Consider the following 17,777-nt stretch of genomic DNA (forward strand, 5'->3'; position numbering starts at 1 on the left):
CGTACTTTTAGTTTCATTTTTATATAACTCTTCCTACCGTTTATTGTCTTAAGTTCAGCTGAAGCATATTAAAAAGTTTAGTGGCCACATTAATACTATATTTATCGCTACTTTTTTTTTTACATTTTTGGGCCCTTTAATTAGTTTTCTTCTTGTTGCATTAACACAACATTCATAGATACTATTGTTTTAAATCAGTATATTGATACATATAATAAATGAATATAATGAACCAAAGATACAAGTAAGAATTGTTGAATGGTATTGAGTGGATAGTTATAAGATAAAGAAGTGTTACCAATTATTTTACTTTGTACTCATTAGCTTAGACTAATACAATTATTTTAAGCACCGTATAAAGAGAATCAAAATTGTCAAAATTTAATATCCAAAATGCTGCATTAGAGAACTGCCTAAGAAAATAAAACGATTGTCTAAAAATTGCAGTATTAATATCATTTTTAGTCCACATAATACGTGTGTCAAATTATTCTTCAAACACAGAACCAAAATAAAACTAGCTAAATATCACACAAATTTCCTTGCAATAATATAAGTTTGGGGGGGGGGACGTCAGCGGAGTTTACCCAATAATAAACTTGTAGAACCCTTAAATTAGTTTTATTTCCACTAATTAAATTTAAGAGGAAAGGAAAAGATAAATATTACACAAATATGGCAAATTTCACTTCGTTGCATTTATAATTTCTGAAGAGTATGACGTGATGTAATATACATGACGGATGTTGAAATCTTGCATTAAAGGTTTATTTTCCTTTTTGTACCTGGTTATTGAGGAATTGCACCACATACTTACTTTTGATATAATTAAAAATAAACTTGCTTTTAAATTCACGTACAAATTTGCTTCATTGCATCATATTACAATACATTAAGTTCCTACATAAGATTGATCTTAGTTAGATTTTATTTGTGCAAGCATTTTTCGAATTAAATTTTAGTTAGTTAAGATTTAAATAATGTCAGGCAACCTTAATTCAAAGTGTCAGAAATTAGTTAAATTTATTCAAATAAGATTTTATATTTATCCGTTTAGAAAAAGTGAGGTATATTGTCGTGTTTATTAAAAATAACGTGTTTACTACATCATGGGAACAAGCAATATTACACGACCCCGAAATGGCATTTATCTTATATTAAATTTAATTAATCCTTTTTGTTCGCTTCACGCTATCTATTAGTTTCCAATTAGATTTAATCCGATGTATGCTGATTCTAGGAAGATTTCGTGTGAGTTTGGGAACGGCGAAAGAGAAAAAAATGGATGTGATAGAGGGTTCTCGGCATCTCAGGGAACCCGGTATGAGCAGAAGAAAAAAGTGAAATTTGAAACCGATAAAGTATGTTGCGCCTCACCTAAAACCTCTACTTATTCAAGATTCATACCAACAAAAACATGTATTTTAAGCTTTCAAAAAGGCAAAAGATGCAAAACCATATTTCAACTTGTATCGTTTACAACTGGTTTAATAAAAACGTTGAAAGTATTTGTTGTTTATAATTAACTTTTATAATGGTATATATAAGAACCATTGGTATCCAGTGATTCGTTATTTTTAAGGTTTTGGTATATATAACTCGATATAAAGAGTTACTGAAGTTATAAATTGTGTCTGTAATAATAATTAGGAAACGTAGTCTCATATTTAACTTTACAATTATTAATATAAATGTGTAAATCTTAATGTGTTTTTTAGAGCAAATACGCTACTTTTCTGTTACTTTTTGTTTACGGAATGATTGAGGCATTGAATAAAAAAATATTACCTACCATATAAAATGCCTTTTGNTTGGTAGTAATGTACTCTAATTTATTGTAATACCCACTACTAACTTATTTATAGAATGCAGGTGGAGATGAATTTATTAGATCTGTTTGGGCATTTGGTAAAGTTATTGTTTTTAAAACTGTTAAAAAAAAATTTAAGGTGAGTATTAAGGTAGAAACATTTTCTATTTAAATGTATTAACTTATCCTTGCAATGAATGTGCATTGATTCTAAAATCGGCATATACCTATTACAAAAGTTAAATTAGATTTTCTATAATTTAAAAAGTAGAAGGGTACATTAACAAACGTTAAAAAAGGTATTAATTTGATCTAGTCGTAGGTGCAATCCATTTCAATATTATCGTAAGCATTTTGAAGTTATGCTGACGTTTAAATTGGTTTATTAAAATACTTAAATATAACAACATAAGAAACATTAGAAAACTCGAATATATAATATTTAATAGTAGGTACGAGATTGACCGATTTAAATTATATAAATAAATTTACGACTTTTGCCATTAGAACAAAATCGTTCCAAACAATAAAAAATTTAAAATTACATTCCTTTTTGGAGCAGTCCCTGTCGGAAAGAACCATTATAACAAGAAGTGAAGAATGTAATGACTGAAGTTAATAATTATAATATTAATATTTAATAAGCTGACAACTTTATTAAAATTATTTCTCTTAATCGTCGAATTATGAAAAGAAAATGATATTTACGGATAGAGCCTATAATAATACGCACGTCACGCGCCTCAGAACAACTGCTGAAACGGTGTTTCTCAAATAAGTAGTAAGTTTTGAAGAGTGTCAATTAAATGTAATAGGGTATCGTATGGTGAGTACAGTAGCGTGGTGAAGGGACAAAAAAATTTGATGAACGGCTAAGAAAGTTTAGACGCCTATCACGATGAAAATGAAATAACAGCGATTGTTCATTGCTGATAATAAGCAGCAATATTTAAATTACACCTCACTATGTGTGTATTATGAACACAAAAGAAAGAACATTTACAGAAAACCATTGTCGAAATCGCGAACGCCGCACGTGATGCGGATTTACGTCACACCAGTACTGATTATAATGAAAATTGAAAATTCTACAGTGAGACACTGACCTACTCCAATGACTGATGTAGTATTGCTGAAAGAGCTGCATATCGATTGAGTAAATACAAGGTTAAAACATTAAAAGAAGAAGTAACTACTACTACAGGTTGGCTGCAACATAGAAGTCTTGAATCACACTTAATCTAATCTAACAAATAACAAAAGAAATATACATATATACATTAAAGAATGGAGCTAGCTCAGTAAATCAAGTTTTCTGGAGAGAATTGGATTCTTTGGAATTTCCAAATACAGATAATGCTAAAGTCTAGAGGATTGCGGGATATAGTTTCAGGAGTAAATATAAAACCAAAAGAAAACTCAGAAGAATGAACAAAAAATGACGATAAAGTACAAGAAATATTGAGAAGAGAAGGCCATGACTCACAATAAAACGATTAGCTTATACTCAAAATGCTTAAAGAAAAGTAATTTGTATGTGTTGCTTTATGTAGCTACTCATTTACGACAAGCAGAGAAATTTAGGTACTATTTTTCAATATTTATTTATTGATATGCAAAATTTGAAAGAAGGGAATACAGAATTGTTGAAAGAAATTTATTTGAGGGTGCCAATAGACGTAAATGCGAATTTTGATTTTAAGGGCAATGAAAATAATGTAAGCTAACAAAAGTTGTGTTTGCAGGTTATTAGCAACCTTATGTAAGCAGTTCAATGTTCCAGACCCAATTTTCGTGTTAGTTTATATACTAGGTTACACGATAAGGTAAATAATAATTCACTGAAGACTTTGAAGTGTGTCCTGAGATATGATAAAGAAACTGCTGGCTTTAAAATGATTTTTCAAAAAAGTTATAATGCAGAAGTTCTGGGTGTATTTGCAGATTCCAATGGGGAGGTGGTTTGATGTCCAAGATACAAAATCAACAATTGGCTAAGTTTTATTATTATTTATTAAACTGCACGGTTTCTTGGACAAGTAAGAAACATCAACGAGTATGACAGTTTGTGAGACCTGTTGGCTCAGAAAATTGTTAAAAGATTTCCACTTATTTAATTTAGAAAAACCAACCATTATATATGAAAATAATCAGTTAACCATTAAATTTGCAAATAGATTGAAGCACGTTGATATAAAAGATTTCATTATATTAAAGAAAAGTTTAATTGTAGCATGATAAATAGCATATTAAGAGTGAGGATGAGCTAGCTAATTTATTTACCATTACTATAGTTTCATTTGATAAATTTTATTGAAGTGATTTTATTATATTGTGTGGCAATACCGCACGGTGTATTAGTAATATTATCTATGCTACTTTTCCGTTTTTTTGTTACTGTATTTTAGTTTGTGTTTTATGTTAGTATTAAAGTGGAGTAAACGCAGTCAAAAAAGAAGCAGTTTCAGAATAATTTGTAACTGCATAAAAATTCAAAAAAATTTTTGAAATGTATTCTGAACAGGTTAAAGTTCAAAGTCTACCGGTTGATGTTGTCCGCTAAATCTCTTTTTGTCCATTAACAAAAAAACTACAAAATTAGTTGTTAAATAATATATCTCGAAAATTAATTAAGGAAAAATCATGAAAATCAAGTACCAGGGGTTTTTGATTATTCTGGTTACGAATTTGATATCGGATTTGCAAAATTCAAAATGACGGATACAAAATGGCAGACCAAAACGTAGAAAAATTGCAAAAAAATTGTAATTTTGTTAATTCATGCAATGGTCCGCTTTCAAGCTACAATAAAGTAATTAAAATATTTAAAAAAACATTTAAAAACATGTAATACATCAAGGAAATGATACTCTTTCATCTCCAATTGGTTTCATATCATTTGATTTTTGTAATCAAAAGTTACAGTCATTTACAGCTCGCGCTTCCGTAAGCCTATATTTCAGTGTCAGTAGGCGATCGACGCAGTGTTATTTATAACCTTAGTTAATAAATTTCTACTCCAATTTAATACCCAAAATACATACCATAAGTATAAGTATATGTTTCTTTCGTAAAATTTCCCATTCTTTCGAATTGCATCAAATACAAATAAAAGTCTCAAAAAATTGCTCTTAAATTTTTAAATAAAATAGGACGCGGATACTTTTTTACGGTAGACTTTTCACTACGTTATTCTAGCATACATGAAAAATGTTGTTCATCAAAGTCTACCGGGTTACAAATTTTTCCGAAGTAAAAATCTTCGTTTACTCCACTATTATTACTCCGTATTATTCAAATAATTCATGTACATTACCATGAAAGTGTATTTCCATTGATTACAGGCAAGAAAAACATCTAAAGAAATGAAGGATATTAGCTACCTGACCCACCAACTAAACTAATTAAAAAAATTTAAATCTAGAAGATAAAGTAATATTAGGTAAGCAAAACATTGAGGTTCCATCCATTAAACAAATAATTGGCAGGCATTACTTTAAATTAAGAGTACATTAAACAATGAATATATCAGTTCCAACCAGTGCCGGTCTCAGCATCCTTGGCAAATTTAAAGTGGGTAGCATTTAGATTTCCAAAATATTACATCGATTGACTATGTTTCATAATCATAATTCATGATCATTTTGTTGAAGTATCGCATCAAATTATTACATAAACTAGTACCAATGAATTATAATTTCTTAATACATATAACCTGAATTTTCCAAAACTATGCTTATTCGTGTTTATAATATTGTATAGATGTAATCATATAACAAGACATTGCAGTAATTTTTTATTTTTAATGAAAATTTACTTTGCTATTATCAAAAAGTGCATTTTTATAGTAATTTATCAAGCTTTTCTCGATTCAAAATTCACTTCTCTTTTGTATTATTGAATTAAATTTAATACACATGTACAGGATACGCCACTTCAACAAATAGCAATAGAGCCGCTTCAATACGTGAAATAAATTTAACAATTATTGTATGGAACTAACAAACAGATAGCATAACTACTAATGATAAATTTTGTAAATTCAGATATCCAAACTAACGATTAAAAAATATGTAGATTAAGGTGTAGATATTAGCAGTTTTGGTACTTAATGGACCCCTCGTAACACATTATTTCTCAGAAAATGCAGACTGTTTTCTTCTTTAGAAACAAAATCTTAAAAGATAACATAACAGTACACAATCACGCCACGACCTACAAGGGCGTTTTTAGTCGCTTGGAACAATTTGAATTTTGTTTCACTTTTGATTCTTCATATAGCGACCGTTTAAAACATAAAAAAATTTTTTTACTGAAATATGTCTTAACATACTTATGAAATATACTATTATGGTCCATTTTTACTATTTACAGATTTTTAAGTTCAGTATTTTTTTTTCACATTTTTACGGTTAAATACAAAACGGCTCTATTAGGCCCGGTGCATCCAAACACTGCATTATTTTCAATCGCATACGAAGGTATCGAAGACGCGATCAACATCATTAAATATAGTACAACTGAAGGGATAAACAGGGGCAAAAAATTAGTGTACTTAGATTTGCAGACGATATAGCAGTATTAGCATCTAGCAAGGACGACCTAGAGATAGTTTTAAATAAAATGGAAGCGGTACTGACCGATCAGTACTGTATGAAAATAAATAAAAGTAACACTAAAATACTGGTATGCAAGGGAAAAAAAAGTGGGGAAAGAGCGAATATAAAGATAGGAGACGAAAAATTAGAAGAAGTGGCTGATTTTAGATATCTACAAAGTCAGATAAGTCAGGATGGAAGTAGTAGAAGGGATATAAAGCAGAGGATAGCGCAGGGTCGTGTTGCCTTTAATAAAAAGAAGTCACTTCTATGCTCGCGAACGGTTAATTTAGAAATTCGAAAAAGATTGATAAAGGTGTATGTTTGGAGCGCGATGTTGTACGGGTGCGAAACATGGGCAGTGGGTGCGGCGGAAAAGAAAAGGTTAGAAGCCTTCGAAATGTGGTGTTATAGGAGAATGATGAGGATAACGTGGGTAGAAAAGGTTAGAAATGAAGAGGTATTAGAAAGAATAGGAGAACAGGGGACTCTATGGAAGTCAACAAGAAATAGGCGATATAGATTAGTAGGACACCTTCTCAGGCATGAAGGTTTAGTCAGAGACATATTAGAGGCAGAAACAGGAGTTAGGAGGGGTAAAGGTAGATCTAGGTTAGACTACTGTTCTTAAATAGTTAAGCATGTGGGTTGTTCTAGTTTTAGGGAAATGCGAAGTTTAGTTCAGGATAGGAAAGAGTGCAGGTACGTGTCCAACCAGTCTTAGGACTGACGACCTTATGATGATGACTTGAGTACTGGTATGCTGGTATAGAGATTAGAGTACCTGCGTTCACCTGGATAACTATCAAGGACAACGCCGTCGTAAGGTGGGTATAAGCGTCCGATTGAAAATAACGCAATCTCCGGATAGCTTTTGCTTAGACAGCACGGTGGCGCCCTCAAAAACAACCATCCTTCGGCGACGCTGAAGTTCGCCAAGATCGGAACTGGTCTCAACTTTGTACCTCGTAAAAGTTTGGCCACATATTGGCGAGACGAGCACAGGACGTGTGCGAGACGAGCTTCACACCAGATAATGCTACGACATTTGACCGTAACTGTACATCGTTCTTTTGTACGTTTCTTCTGTCTCGAACTCGTATGACAATCGTCTCGTAGACGTTTCGTAATCGTCTTGTCAATGTGTGATTAAACCTTTAAGGTACGAGTTTCATTTTGTAGTAGTACTTAGTACAGGTTTGAATATAGGTGACCTCACATCGATGTAACGAGCACGGGAGTCATAAGAGTTCCGTCACCAACAATCGGTCGACGAGTTTTGATTATTTTTCGAATGCTCCTCCGATGTATGTTGTACAGTGGCTCGCTACAATGTAACTTTGACGTCTACAGAACGAGAAACTCGCATACGTCCCGTGCTTGTTTTGTCAATGTGTGACTAAACCTTAATACGTCACTGTACATTCTTTATGTTAGAAACTTTGAAATGGTTTTTACTTCACAACATAAAAGCAGTCATATTAAAACTAGAAATCAGTGTTATTATAGTTGTTAAACTTACCCAACAGTAATAGGATGTCTGTTGATATCCACATTGTCAGGAACCATGTGCGAATTAATGGAGTAATTCTGATGAGCATGAGAGGCATTAATATAACCTTCCCCACTTACATATGACGGTGCTGCAACAGAAAGAAATCAAAATTTAAGTGAAAATACAACTACTAAGTATTGTATGTTATTATAAGCACAATTTTAAATATAATTCACTATAAGTAAATATGTCTGTCTGCGCCTTAACCCTGACGCTCTTAATTTTTATCACAGTTTTGGTGTTGTTAAAGAACACCCCCATGTGAATGACTATCTCATTATCCGGACATTTACCACTTATATTCTTAGCCTCCACCTCCCCCGGTTCCACTTCGTCACCCCTACAATTACCAAAGGGGGATGAAGTCCTTGGACCTCCCACTGCCACCCCCGTCTGAGCTATCGCCCCATCTTCAAGAAAATTACCAATGCCAGTCTTTAAAATGAGTAAATTTAAAAGGATTGGAAAAATACTTTTAATATTACTAAATATTCCTATTAATTAAATTCAACTGTTGTTTGAACATTAGTAATTCCTATAGATGGAAATACATTATGAATCAACGGAGAAGTTACATTTCATAAGATAATCGGTCTCAAATTAATGAAAATTTAATTATAGATCATTAAATAAAAATATTTGTTGAAATGGCAATTTTCGGATTATCGGTTGCTACTACCAGGCTAGCTTCTAAAGCCTGTTAAAATAACTCCTTTTGGACATAACCATCAGATGTTACCCGTAGCGCGTGATGCTATGACTCATCCTAACATTACACTTTTTGGTTTTATATCGTCGATATAGAAGTTTCATTTCAAAAAATTCGGTTAATATATACTGAAAAACAATTCATAAAATGCAAACTACTTAGTTATGCGAAATATGGGTAATAATGGTACAACAATTAAGCAACAAGTGCATTTCTTGTCCATGATAGGTATGCATTCTAAGTAAAATTGATCGTCGCATCAGGCTACTTCTATACAGCCGTTTAACCTTATTAGTCAGAAAGATAACGATCTACTTTTATTCCGCGGTTTCTCATATCTCTCACCCTCTATAACTCTGACTGAGTTTTGTCGATATCATTTTCTCGTCGCCTGATGACTTTACTAACATTGAGCAAGATAAGAAGCCGCCGGTAAAATTTTAAAATTGTTACTAATTTGTTGTCAAGTTGCTGCAAGTCCAAAACCATAACAAGCACAAAAACTCGACCGACTGATTATCGCAGTGGCTGGTTGTTTGGAAGAAAATTAAAAGAATTCGAATTGAAGAGACAATTCTTAATGTAAAATTCGCACTCGAGTCAGTTAGAAAAGATTTGGAGTTACAGAAGTTCGATTGTATTTATAAAGAAACATGTACTTAACATTATATTGACAATCAACTAGTACAGAATAGAAAATTCTGCAAACTTTTTTATTATACCTTTTAAATTGATTTCACTCCTCAAACAAGTTCGACGATAAAGCAGAAATTTTCCATAATATGTGGCCCGAGTTAGGGAAGTCGACTTTATGGCTTTATTAAGATATTAAAAAAAAGTCAAATATGTATATAATAAGGGGAGGCGGCAATTTGTCTTTTTGTCTAGGGCAATGTAACTGCTGGAGTGAGTTATCTATTTGATATAATCTCGCAACATAATTGCTTGCAGACAGCATCTACAGTACAGTACTGCAATGACAGAGTCTGTTCTAAATTTGTTTAAATAAAACTCTGAGAAATGAGACAGGTTAGTTCTCGAAACACAAGGATCTGTCCAGTCTGTCTGTAATTATTGTAAACGGTATGCAATAGATCAATAATAAATAATAAGAATAAGAACAGTGTTGTTCTTCATGATTATTAAAAAGCACGACAGAGGATCTGGATACAAGTATCGAAAAAATAGACAGAATATTTTGTAATGCATATGTGGGTTGTATTTATTTACCTCTCAAATATTTAAAAATGTTTGTTTCGTCGAGTATTCAGCGAATATTCAAGTACTACGAAGATTTAAATGTAGGTACGTCATTGCTTGCCATCCGAGAATTTTACACCAACAAATTTTGAACAGGCTCTATCATTGGCCCTTACCCACTTTAGAAAACTATCAAAGGTTTATAAGAGCGGTGACTGAAACAGCAAAAACGCTATCCCTAAAGGATACTGCAAGTAACACATACCAGGATGGAGCGATGAACATGAACTATACAAGAAACTCTTTGAAGAAGGAGATACAGAAATAGATGACGACCTGCTACACAGAGTGGGGTATTGCGCGATGCGAGAAATAGATAGAAACAGTCGCAAACGTGGACTCCAGGAGCTGAACTTACGTAGGATTGAACCCAATTGCGCAACAAACGCGAACGTACGCCATTGAAAGCAACTAATTCGAAACTGACCCCACTTTCTAGTGACGAAGATATAATGAATTTTGAATTTTCGTAATTGGTGCGACACAAATTCGTATGTCCGACATTCTTTGCGATTTCAATAATCGGTAAATGTGTAGTTCTTAGACTTTTTTGGCAATGCCTCAATGGTTAAGCTACTGTTTTGATTGATTTGCGTTTAAAATATCTAATTGACTTTTGTAGTGTATGAACATGTTTACTTAATCTCTTTGATTAATAAATGTAATCATTTTTTTATGGTTGGACGCTAGTTGTTGCCTTAGATCTTCATTCTTAACTGAGTTTGAAAATTAAATTATGTCGTAATTAAATAGATAATTAAAATATTCCACGAAGTTACGTCTATTGTTAACAAATTTAATGCTCTAAAATGCAAGTTAACTTGACCGAAAGCTATTTGATTGACTGATTTAAAACTATTCCAAAGAGACAGTCAATTTTCGTGGGTTTCATTAGAACCAGGTTATTGATATCTAGCGAATTTAAATGAGTTTTAGAAGAAACAGCACTGATCTCATGTGAAAGAGCGAAAAATTAACTTGTTTCAAATGCGTCATACTCATGTTGTTCTATTTATGTTGCTCAATTGGTATGAGCTTTTACTTTATTTCTTCATGCCCAATTTTATTTATTTCTAATTATACAATTACATTTAGGTACTGGTACGCTGGCATAGTATTTGACAGCTGATATTTTAAACGGGTTTATAACATATTTTTAAAACATAGTAAAAGTAAAAAATTAGTTTTCGTAATTTGCAATAAAAGTATTTATGTCTTAAAAATAAAATAAACAGAAATAAATGTTTCAAATGGGTTTTAGAAGGGTTATTATTTTTAAGTTCTATGTAAAAAATAGTGTAGTTATAATTTGAAATAAATGTACTACAATAAATATTGTAACTTACCCATTGAACTACGGTGATCACTTTTTTCATCGCTAGTAACATCTAATTTCATGGAATCGTCTCCACCAAATGATTTCATATCATCCGCAGTCATATATTTGTACTGATTGTGGTGATCACCTGGATCGTCTGTCCAAAAACAGTTAGGGTATATTTTATTGCATAAAAAAATGTACTTACATATAATATAACAGTAGTAACACAGTAAGTATGTGCATAAATCAAAATCATGCTTAATGAACATAATCGAGCAAGAACTATAATTTTTAGCATTCCAAAACAATTACTTTAAATACCTTTAAAATTTCAATATTAATCCATTAAAGAATCAATTATGCATAGGTACTACAAATGAAATTCAAGAAACAATTCTAATTAATATACAAAAAAAATTCTGAAAATGTGGGAATGGAAGTCTATAAAATAATAAAAACCATTGAAGTATGAACCATTTTTAAAAATTAATCGAAATCCCGGAAAGCTACTACATTAATATATATCTGACTCTTTATAAGTTGACAATAATTTACATATAATTTAGACAATACACATAACTAGAAATTAATTATTATCAAAATTAATAGATATGTTATGTCGTGATAAAAGAGCAACTGGAAGTCCTTTACATAATATTTGCCGTTATTTATAAAAAGTCAGATAGTAAAATAACACTAATCATGGGTGCTGAAGTGAAATATTTATATGGTATAATAACATGGGTGAAACGACACAGGGATATATTACTGTTGTCACTTACTACTGTAGTTCGTTTGCCCCTGGTAAAAGGGTAAATATATATGTTGGGCATGCGCTGGCCTTCCATAATTTACTGGAGGCTCATCCATGCCACCTGTGTACAACACAACCACTACCCTTTAAAACCGATTCTATTTTACTTATATTTGGTTATGTGAAATAATCGAAGGTGTATGAATATGGAAGTTTATTCCAAAAAATGAATAATACTTAATTTTTAATAAAAGCAAAAATTTAGACAATATGCATAACTAAAAAATAATTATTATCAAAAATAATAGATATGTTGTCATGTTAAAAGTATTTATAAAAAGACAGATTAGTAAAATAACACTAATCATGAGTACTGAAATGAAATATTTATATGGTATAATAACGTGGGTGAAACGAAAGAGGGACATATTACTGTTGTCACTTAGTGCTATAGTTCGTTTTCCCCTGGTAAAAGGGTAAATAGATGTGTTGGGCATGCGCTTGCCTTCCATAATTTACTGGAGGCTCATCCATGCCACCTGTGTACAACACAACCACTACCCTTTAATTCTATTTGCTTAAATTTGGTCATGTGAAATAATCGAAGCTGTACAAACATGAAAGTTTATTTCAAAAAATGAATAATACTTAATTTTTAATAAAGCAAACATTTACTACGAAGATAAGAAATATACATCAGCATGAATTAATGTATTTAATACGTGTGTTGAAAACATTTGTAAAATTTCAAATGAGTTAATATGAGTTAATAGAATAATAGGTAATAGAAATAATTTTTTTAAATTGTCGTTTACAGTATTCTTGGTTTCCAGAGATACACTTAATAACTTTTAATTTAGGAAATAAATTTAAATAAATCAATTTTTTTGAAAAATCTTCGAGATAATTAATTTACCCTTTTTGAACTTATTTTTGTCTGGTCCCGCATTTATGTGGTACTTTATTCTTTTCCACATTATTCACCACAAAACTTTAAACGTTGAATTCTCCAATACAGTTCAAATTCACAGTTGACCGAAAAAAATTGTAATAACTATTTTTAAATATGTACTAAAACGTAACAGTCGTAAACTGCTTTAAGGTACGACTGAACTGAAATACCTTTGTTATTTTATTTAGGAAATAACAACAAACCATTTCTGTTTTACATTTATTAGCATAATTAATGCTTGTGAGTAAGTCATAAGCTAAAAAAGAAGATCTCAGAATAAGTTAATTTCACGTGTAACCTTCATTTATTGTGTGGGTTACAATACAAAGCATTAATTTCGATGTGGATAAAAGTGATTTTATAATATTAAATTAAAAACGCCAACATATTTATATATTTATATATCTACAAGGTGATTCACCGAAATCATTAATTCAAGGTACTTAGTTGAAGTTATATCTAGCTGCAGGGATTGTCAAATTTGCAGTTCTTACTACGTAATAATTCGATTTCCTGACCGGTGCACTTCCGTCCCTATAAGTTAATTCGTTAAACTAACTCTCTTTACGGAATTATTACTTTTTGTCTGTTTAATAATTCTTTTGTCCTAACAGGTTCATGTTAGTGAGATCTACTCATTTTGGACAATACAACATCCAAGGATGTACTCCTTTGCAGTACACTGTTTTAGATACTGTGCGCCTCATTGGTATTTATTAACACTAGAATTACAATACTTAAAATTTTAAAAACCACTAGGAAATTCTTTTCCACGTTGACATCTACCTTTTCATTTCATTTTATTTATTAGGGTAAGTAATAGTTGTATATAGTGTCATTGGAGAATTTTAATAAATAAATTTTTGCTGTTAAACTTTGTGTAGTAAATTCTTTTGTTTGTAAATTCATTAGACGAATACAACTGCATAAAGTTATTACTCAGATAAAGTTAGCGCAAGAAGTACATTTACACTTTTATTAAGAATGAAATGATAAGAAATCAAAATACATACACTATCCTATATTAAAAGTTATTAAGTAATTATAGGAAGATACTGATATTTCGTTCAAACAGTCGTTAAGGCATGACTTTAAGCAACACAAGTGGTTAAAAATGTACAATCAACTATTTGAATAAGATCTGAAGTACGCCCTTCCAAGTAATGAAAGTTATAATCAAAATGATGCATAAGTGTGCTTGACTTCCAGGATAGGCATAGTAGAAATCTTTTCTGAATAGCTTCAATTTAGTTCTGACGTATAATCAAGTGTGGGTGCCACACAGATGACGCGTAAGTAAGTTTCAACAACACTAACACTATAGAGGTATATAAGGGAGGATGAATCTCTGAATCTTATTAAAAAGACAAAATTTTATACGCATGTATTCGATTTCATCATCTTAAGGTTGTTAGTTTGAACAGTGGTTGGACACACCCTTCACTACTTCACTAGTTAATCATGACTTTTTTTAAAACTAGAATATCTCATACCCCTAATTACTTACTAACTAAATCTGTTCCTCTTTACTCCTACTTCTGCTTCTAATGTCTTTAACCCTTTATGTCGCAGGTGTCGTACCTATCTCTCCATTTATTTATCGATTTTCATAGCGTTTTATTAAGTGTTCACTGTTTTTTCCATCTTAACTTATTATTTTTTTTATTTATTTTCACATTTCATTCTCTATTTATTAATACTAGTAAATCGTTGTGTGCGTTATCGCGCGCACTCAATATGTTACAATTCTGTTATTCTTTTTATTGTGTTTAAAATGAAACAAATTTGATTTCTTAAAGTTAAACGAAAAACTATTATATGCATTAGTTTACATCTATCTACGTGTTCGTAAACTGTTTGTTTAAAATGATCCGAAGAACGATATATTTTAAAGCTAAGGTAAAAATATACGTTTACAAAAAAGTTGTATCTACTTAGAATTATATAAATTAGGTCTGTAAGCAATGACGTATTTTAAAATTTAGCCCAGGCAAAAAAATTGTTTTATTGATTAATTTATTTATTTTTATGGTAAAGATGCAGTTAACGTTGTTCTTCATAAATTGCTTTCCAGTTTGCAATGCGCTCAACAACCCAACATAGCAAATTTATACCATAATATATTGTAAATAATCTTTAACGAAACGATGTATCGACTTTATCCTTCTGATGATGCTAAAGGAAGATTTAAAATTCGTAACGTGAGTTTGAATTCTCAGTATTGTTGGATAGGAAGTTACAACTATATTAACGGGACTTAATTGCCAAATCTCGTACATTATTTCTCAATATTTATAAGTATTTCACATTCTCATGATTTAATGTAAGACGGCCTTTTTATTAAGTGATTTTGGTGTATATTGCTCAAGCTTTGTTTATAGATTTCCCTGCACCTATTTGTTACAATGATCAATTTGCATTTTTATTATTTTAGTCCATTCTTGTTTTCAAAACATAACTCTTGGTTTGTAGTGTTCAGATAACAAATAATAAAAAATTATCTGAATAAAAGTTGTATATGTATATCACACATTTCATTTAAGGTTGTCTCTAACTACTCCATGTAAATGGTAGAAATACTTTATAATCCGTAAATCAGAGCGTAGAGTATGAGAATTCAATAAAAATATTTAAATTTGAAATTACTTTTAACTGATAGCTTTGATGAATCACTCTGTACATTTTGTTTTTTTTGTGTATTATATGTAACTATAAAATAAACACAAACAAAATACAGCTTATTTAATATGTATTGCTGAAAATTATCTGAATTTGCTTTGAATAAAAGAAAAATAGTTCTTAAAGAGTATTCTGGTATAGCTAAATTAAATTTCATAAACCTTCACATGCATGGGAGACGGACCTTATTGCATTTATATTTTAGATTACGAAAACACTGACTCGGTTGTCAATCATGAGCTTTGCTATAAAATCAGGGAAGGAGTTCCTGATAAACTGTGAACATGATAGTAGAAGTTTTTAAGAGGTGGAAATCAAGAACGAGCGTTGTTTTGCCACGGTGCAACCCAAGATCAAGGTTCATGAGATTCTAAACTATCTCTAAATAAAATGATAATAGAAGAAAACTTACCACCTTCATCTTCCGAATCAGACATGAAAACTTCTTGCATTGCTTCTGGTGCCATTACGCGATATTTTTCTTCTATGTTTGTAGTAGTCGTAGTTGTAATATCAACTTCTGTGACAACCTTTAACTCCTCTATAACACTGATATATCCCAATTTACTTGCAATACCTAAGGCAGACTGGCCACTCTGTAATTCAAAAGTACAAAATTATCAAATAAAAATATTTGACCACACTACTACTTTATAACTTACATTAGTTAAAGCATTTGGATTGGCCTTATTTTTAAGCAGGAGACGTATGACGAGAACATGTCCCTGCTGAGCAGCCTGATGGAGAGGTGTATAACCAGTTAGGGTAACGGGGTTGACATCTGCTCCTTGTTCAAGGAGAAGACGAATTATGTTGACGTGACCATGATGACAAGCCACGTGCAGTGGTGTGTATCCAGACTTTGTGACTGCACCTGAATTGGCACCGGCTCTAAGCAAGAGTTGGGCCACAGGGACGTGGTCTTCTTGAGCACATAAGTGTAGAGGTGTTAACCCATTCTAAAATGCACCCATGAAGATAAAATGAAAGGAATAGTAATTAATAGTTAACATTAGCCTAATTTAGAAAACGTATTTATTACTGAAAAAAAAGCACATGAAATTTTCAAATTTTTAGCGTTGAAAATCTTTGTGCTCGCATATGGGTACAATTTACAAGAATTTCGTTATTTTAGATGTAGACAAAGCTTTACTTGATATAAATATTGTTGCAAAATAGAGCTCAACACAAACCTTAGAAGCATGATTTGGATTTGATTGGTGTTCAATTAATAAGGAAGACATATCGACATGTCCTTCTTGAGCACTTAAATGAAGGGGCGTAAAACCGGCTTTTGATTCAGCATCAGCTTTTGCTCCGTATTCCAACAGAGTCGTTGCGATATCCATCTATAACAAATATTTTGTATTAACGTTTGAATCAAGGTGGCACCTACAATATAAGACGAAAAAAATTAAAAATGTAATAATAAACTTACTTGATTCTTTTTAGCAGCAATATGCAGTGGAGTATGTCCGTTTTTAGCTATAGCATGAGGAGAGGCACCTTTATCAAGCAGCAGTAAGGCTACAGGTTGATGATCGTAGTGGGCAGCAACATGAAGTGGAGTAACTCCGTTTTTGCCTTGGGCATCTGCTGGAGCATCTCTTTGTAGAAGCAATCGGGCAATATTTAAATGTCCATACTTTGCAGCTAAATGTAGAGGAGTGAAACCTTTCTTGGTAGTTGCAGTTAAGTCAGCTCCATTGTCCAACAATATCGATGCCACCTGTACATTAATATGAACCTTTCATTTAATGGCAGATTTGTAAAATAATATATTTTTAAATAAAATCCTCCTATAGGATAAAGGTAAAGTTATATTTCACTAGTTTAAAATACTAAGTTTACTAAATATTTGCACATGTTTTATATAAGGAAAAACTACTTTTACTATTATTAGATTATTACAAGTGGAAATTGTTCGTGTTTTAATAACAAAAAGACAACAAATTTAATAAATTCCCAATGAAATTATATAATTTAAGAAAAAAATGTGCAAATTGTGATGTTTATACGAGGGTGGATTGATAAGTTTCCGGCCTAACCAAGAGATGACGCCACTAGGCCTACCTTGAGGTGACATTCTATAGTACCATCCTTGGATAGCTTGTAGCTATAGTTTCAGCCCGATCTCCT

The 17,777-nt window shown here is 31.5% G+C and overlaps 1 protein-coding gene across 7 annotated transcripts in view; it reads right to left on the reverse strand.

Moving 5' to 3' along the window:
* Window positions 1–17,777, reverse strand: part of LOC108735913 (ankyrin-3) — a 113,521-nt gene that overhangs the window by 22,879 nt on the left and 72,865 nt on the right. For 6 of the 7 annotated variants that reach the window (XR_001937641.2, XR_001937643.1, XR_001937642.1 and 3 more), the window contains 6 exons: window positions 17,077–17,367; window positions 16,832–16,987; window positions 16,301–16,597; window positions 16,051–16,234; window positions 11,279–11,407; window positions 7,931–8,051 (listed from right to left, as the gene is read on the reverse strand). Coding sequence is in view for 4 of the 7 variants with exons in the window: in XM_018468130.1 (XP_018323632.1) it covers window positions 7,931–8,051; window positions 11,279–11,407; window positions 16,051–16,234; window positions 16,301–16,597; window positions 16,832–16,987; window positions 17,077–17,367 (1,178 nt within the window). In the remaining 3 variants the exon portion in view is untranslated. Of the gene's footprint in view, window positions 1–7,930; window positions 8,052–11,278; window positions 11,408–12,923; window positions 13,094–16,050; window positions 16,235–16,300; window positions 16,598–16,831; window positions 16,988–17,076; window positions 17,368–17,777 lie in introns of those variants that run through there. The other variant, XM_018468132.2, reaches the window with a different exon arrangement.

Source organism: Agrilus planipennis, unplaced genomic scaffold, assembly GCF_000699045.2.
Source record: "Agrilus planipennis isolate EAB-ADULT unplaced genomic scaffold, Apla_2.0 scaffold95, whole genome shotgun sequence".
NCBI classification, from domain to species: Eukaryota; Metazoa; Arthropoda; class Insecta; order Coleoptera; family Buprestidae; genus Agrilus; species Agrilus planipennis.